This window comes from Carassius carassius, chromosome 29, assembly GCF_963082965.1.
Source record: "Carassius carassius chromosome 29, fCarCar2.1, whole genome shotgun sequence".
NCBI lineage: Eukaryota > Metazoa > Chordata > Actinopteri > Cypriniformes > Cyprinidae > Carassius > Carassius carassius.
The window spans coordinates 14,378,793-14,384,792 of NC_081783.1; the positions used below are offsets into that span (position 1 = coordinate 14,378,793).

The 6,000-nt window shown below is 36.0% G+C and overlaps 1 protein-coding gene across 1 annotated transcript; it reads right to left on the bottom strand.

Annotated features, from left to right (window-relative positions):
- Nucleotides 1-4,200: 4,200 nt before the first annotated feature.
- On the bottom strand, nucleotides 4,201-5,611 carry LOC132110139 (fibroblast growth factor-binding protein 1-like). Its single transcript, XM_059516732.1, has 2 exons — nucleotides 5,504-5,611; nucleotides 4,201-4,656 (listed from the first exon to the last, which is right to left on the bottom strand). The coding sequence occupies exons 1-2, from the start codon at nucleotides 5,609-5,611 to the stop codon at nucleotides 4,201-4,203; spliced, it is 564 nt and encodes a 187-aa protein (XP_059372715.1).
- Between the last annotated feature and the right edge of the window lie 389 nt (nucleotides 5,612-6,000).

A 6,000-nucleotide genomic window follows, 5' to 3' on the forward strand; every position in this document is an offset into this window, starting at 1 on the left:
CTGAGGTTTTCAAACTAGATGTATTTATATTAGTTGAGGTGACTGTTATATGTACTTCTACAGTGTACAGCTGAATATTATATTTCTAAACTCAGTATGAGCTACAAAGATGTTGAGACTCTTATAAAGATTGCATACTTTTATTATGTGTCCCATGTGGAATGTGCATAGCTCTAAATCTCTTCTAAATCCCAAAGCTGGCACTTTCAGCACAAAGCCCCCAATTTCTACTGAGGAATCCACTATTTCCAGGATGGAATTTATTAAGGTCATTATTTTAGCCAATCAGTATTCAGAATGTCAGGGTGTGAGATCAGGCCACCTCAGGCCATATGAAATCCTTCACGAAACCACGCCCTGCAGGAACCACCAGGAAGTAAAAGATCCCCTTGAGAGGTTACATGAGAGCAGTGATTGAATTAATTTCAGTGGGAGAAGAAAGCGCTTGGCATCCTACTTAAGTAAGCACCACACCTTCATTAATAGATGAAAAGAGCAAAGAACTGAAATCTAATCAATTCTTATTCTTTCATTCTTAAATTTCACGCAACAAGTATTTATATGGGAACTATAGAGGCAAATTAATTCTTCATGTGAATACCTGTTTTAGGCTGGGCAAAATGATGCAGTTTTGGGCGTATTTGTGCTGCACTAGATTTCACCTCTGTTACTCAATGGCCAAAGGTGTGTGTGCAGATTTTACAATATCTAACTTTATCTGTATTAAAACGTCTTATTTCTTGAGTTATCTTTCTTCCAAGTTAGAAGTCCAGAAATATTTTGGTTGATTTTCTTTAAATGACAGACTGAAAACATCAGCAAACTGCAATAATGGATTCTGAACGTGTTCATAATTTTGATGGGAATGATGTTTTTGGAAAGAAGAGGCCACAACATGCGTGAGTGTGTTTAATTTCGTAATCACAGGCTGGTATGGCAACCAAAAACCCACAAGATGCTAAAATCAGTTTTGTGAGCTTGAATGTTTGGTTCATGACAGACCACTTGGATTGTAGTGAGAGCCACGTCCTGAAATATGTATTTGAAGCTTCAAAACAGTAATGTATTGCTATAGAACATATTCAAACCCTCCAATTCAGAGGGTTTGTTCATAAGAAACAGTAAAACTGTAAAAGTAAACTGTAATATAAAAAAATAAAGCATTTCCAATTACAATAACAGTAATTATGCCAAACTAGACATGTGCCGGTATTCGGTAATGCTATATATCACGGTAATTAATATGCCCAATATTGTTATTGTAGGCACTTCTAAATACCGTGAATAATTATATATTATTTGGGATGCATTTTAAGAATACTATTCCCATCACTGGTCAAAATGCACAACACCACTGTATGTTGCTTGAAATGCCTGTGGCTCTGATGTAAATAAGCAGGCATGAGACACACATGGGAGAACACGTGAGAGACGTGCTGAATGAAAGCACATACACTCTCTAACATCAGATGGCGCTAAACTGCAGAAAATGGAGCCCTTACCCTGGAAACCCCATAAATAAAGCAGCTGCACTACTTTCTAAAACTTATTTAAATAATTTTTTTCAGAATCATTCAGATTTGGGTTTTCACTATGATGTTTATCACAGTGCCAAATACTTAAGTATTTAGACTTAATGCTATTTATTTTAAAACTTTTTCTTTCTTCATTTTAATCTGGACTACAATATGTCCTAGATATTGTTTCAATGTTTTTTGATTCTTAACTGTTAATTCACATTTTAAATTAGGGCTTCATTAGTTAACATTAGTTAATTCATTAGTTAACATAAACTGCCAATGAAAAGTTCTTCTGAACATTTATTAATCAGGTATTCCGATATTTAATAACACATTCTTAAAATCTGAAGTTACAATTGTGTTATTTAATGAGCTAACATGAACTAAGACTTATTTTTTTTAACAAAGATTAGGTAATAACTTTTGTAGCAAATGTAGCTATTGCTCACTGTGAATGTTAATTGTTAACTAATGAGATCTTATTGATATCTATGGGTCAAATGTTCAGTTGTTTTTGTTATGAAAAAAAGTTATTTTACCTGTTATACTGTAATATGACCACGTTTTTTTTTTTTTTACTAAATTTCAAAATAAAATACTGTGATAAAAGCATGAGCAATTAATCGCAAGAGGAACATTTTATACTGGCATATCCCAATGCCAAACAATCATAAAAAATTGCTAACAATAATATTAATTAAAGGCACAATATGTAAGATTTTTTTAAATAAAATATTTAAAAACCACTAGAACAGTGTTATATATTTTGCTGACTTGTGTACTTACATTATCCCAAATGTTTCGAAGAAAGTATAAATCTAGAGAAATAAGCAATTTTAACTAGTGACACAGACCGTGTCCATAGTGTCATTGTTTTGCCTGCCAATGACATCATACACCCTCGATTTCCGGTTTTGTTTTGGAGAAAACCAAAGATGCTTTAATAAGTTGTGCGTTTAATAGACTGCACAGAGTAGCATTATAACAGAACTTTCAAATGTATCTATGATAAAACAGTGCCCCCCCCACATATGCATGATCTGATGGTAAAAGCGGTCGACTGTAACATAATAAAAGCTCCGCTGCTTCTGAGCTGTGTCTTGCACATTTTGCTTCGACGACTTTCAGCCTCACCTTGCTTCATTCTACGTTAATAAATCATTAGCTTATCCATTAACGTGATTTCTCCCCGAGTCCTGTCGGATTGTGTCTGTAGTTGGGATGAAGATGACAACCCCCATGATTCCACACTCAGTTACAGCGTCATCAAACTACACCTTTGTTTCTTTGTTTGTTTTGAATATGCGCCCTCTAACGGAGTAAAAAAATACATATTGCACCTTTAAGGCTAATTTAGGCTTTTAATATTCCTATTGTCTTGATATCTTTCCAGCTCTGAACTTTGTTAACATGGGCTCTATACTACATTTGTTCACCAGCTGTAGCTTGCAGAATAACCATTTCCAAGAATTCTTGTAATGACTAGTAGGAAAGAAGCACATGGCTTCAGCTGGAATGCAGTGATCACTGTTGGAGTAATTAATCTGGGTTTAAACCAAGTCATTCAGTGTTTCTACTTGGAATACAATACATGCAAGAAAAAAACAGCCACTCTTCAACTGAGATAAAGCTACAAGTCATGCAGAGATGCAGTTGAATTATTCTTTTATATGTATTTTAAATGTATATATTCATTGTTCATTTATTAGTTAAAGCTTATTACATTTTAATTATTTTAGTTTATTTATTTTTTTTAGTTTATTTCAATTTTATCTGAAGTTTTTTAATGGTGTTTTTAATGGTTTTGGTTAACAATAATAACCCTACTTTGCACACACACACACACACACACACACACACACACACTCACACACACACACACACACACACACACACACACACACACACACACACACACACACACACTGATTTAAATACCTCCATAAATAGGATATGGTTTGAGATCTATCTGGGTCAAAGCAGAGTAAAGTATTAAGCCAGTTTCCATGCTTAGAACAACCTTTCCAAACTATCATGAATATTCATATTCAAATGAGGATAAGAGATAGGCTAATAGAGAAAATAATAATAATTATTATTTTCATTTTATTGCCATTTTATTCCAGAGATCACTCAGTATGATTACAAACACCAATATACATTTCATTTCCATCTCAACTATGTCTCTAGACACCAAACATACAAACACACATTTATTTTTTTCTGTCATGGTGGGGACACTGAATTTTGATATTTCAAAAAAAAAAATTAAAAAAGATGTTGCTCATTATTTAGACATTATTTGACAAGAAATTATTTAGTATGGTTCTTTAGACATTTTATCTTGTGGATCCCATCGGTTTCTCCGCACAGGTTATCTCAGGTATTAGTTCTTTTGCAGTTTCAAAAGAACCACAGATTTTTTTCTATCCAATTTTTGTCACCATATTACTTTCATGTTATGCAAACCAAAAGGTAATTACACTATTTTTTTCATATTTTGGGATGAACCTCCAGCTTCTGAATTAATGTCTTCTTTTTGTTTTGGATGATGGACATATTTATGTAAAGTTAATTTTAAGTGCTAATAATGAATCACACAATAGGAAAAAAATTTGTAGTGCAACAAGTTAATTTAATTCAGAAATTAACATAGTATAAAAAGTATTTTCAAAGTCAGTCACGAGCATTCATCATTCTCAAGCATCAAGAAGAGGAATGTACACAGTGAAGACCAGTGTTCTTCGGCCACTCTCAGCCTCTCGATCCGGTCAGGACAGTGATTATTCCCCGCAGTTGTCGGTAACAGGACTCTGGCGGAGGGCCGCGTGTGCTTCAATCTGAAGTGCGCTTCCACGGGCGCGCTCCGGCACATACCAGCATTGACCATCGCCGAAGAGTCGCGACACAATGTCCTCTGCTTTTTCAGAGAACGGGAGATCTGTTTCCAGTAGCCTTGGGTATTTGATGCGTATTGTTGACATGCTGTGGGCTTCGCTACATATTCGCAGCCGAAAATCTTTGCCCCGTTTTTACACGTGACTCCCAATACAAACGCATCATCTCCGCGCACAGCGCGCTTCAGCGAGAATCTCCCTTTCAGGCCACTTTCATTCCGCTGACCTCTTCTCTTCCCCTTCCCTCCTGTCCAGGGGCGCCCCCAAGGGGTGGCCAGGTGGCCACGGCCACCCCTGTATAAACTCTGGCCACCCCTGCGGCCACCCCTAGGATTATTTACAGTGGGTCCTATTAATTTAAATGCAGAATGTAAATTCACAATAGTTTAAGAAGTGAAAAAAAAGTGCAGCAGCTGCTGCAGCCACAGTTTTGCGTCTCTGAGCAACATTAAAGTGATTCGTTCCTGAATGAATCAACCGTTTAAATGATTCGGTTCAATCGCAATGACTCACTTATTAACAATGACTCGCTGCCACCTATTGGCGGTTTTAATTTCACATTTAATGGAACCTTTTCATTTTTTAAATAATTTCAAACATCAGTTTTCAATGTTTTATCTTTAAAATATCAAAACATTATTTATTCATTTGTAACTGCAGGTAAAAGTATTCCATGTTCCACGGAGCTGCATTAAACAGTGTGTAAAAACATCTGAATAACACTTCAGATGCAGCTTCTGTTTTATCTGCATTGCAAAGATCAGTTTTGTTGATACTGATTGCATTTGCTTGGTAACAGCCAAAATGCAAGTATTTGACCTAAAATATGGTGCACACTTTTAGAAACAATGGTGTAAAGGTAAAAAAAAAATCAGGTGTCAGCACAATTAAAAATAAGATATCAGCACAATAACACTCAGCAAAATAATTATCGTTATCGATAAAATCCTAGAACTCACAGAGATATAACTTTTTGTCTATATTGCAAACCCTTATTTTTTTTTCTTTATTTTCATGTGCCACCCCCAAAATTTACTGTGGCCTCATTTGGCCACCCCTGTTAACATTTTCTGGGGGCGCCACTGCTCCTGTCTGCGCTCTCCTCCCTCTGTCTCTCAGGCTGTTCACCTGTGCGACCTGCTGCACGATACAGGAGAAGATCAGAAAGAGAGCAATGTCTGTCACGCATTTCATGTCCTCACCGGAATTACTGTCATTTAACAAAAACTGGACGTGACATTTGTGGGTTTTCCGAAAACAATACAACAGATCTGTGAAATCTTGGGATTTGCACCTTAAGCTCGTTACTGCCATTCATAGGACACCTCGCGCGCACGCACCTCCCTCAGTCTACACGTATCTTGTTTGGATTTAAGTAATTTGGCAATCGATGATTTTGATGGCATGTCTAGGTTTATTTATAATTCATAAGTGATAATCATAGTACAAAAATTACTCAATAAAACGGTATCTTTCATGTTAATATTCTTCCAAACTGTTAATAATAACTCAAGGCTACACGTAAGTTCCGACCCGAGATTCATTTATGCGAACTGGTTCTTTTGAACAGTCGGACTCGGAGA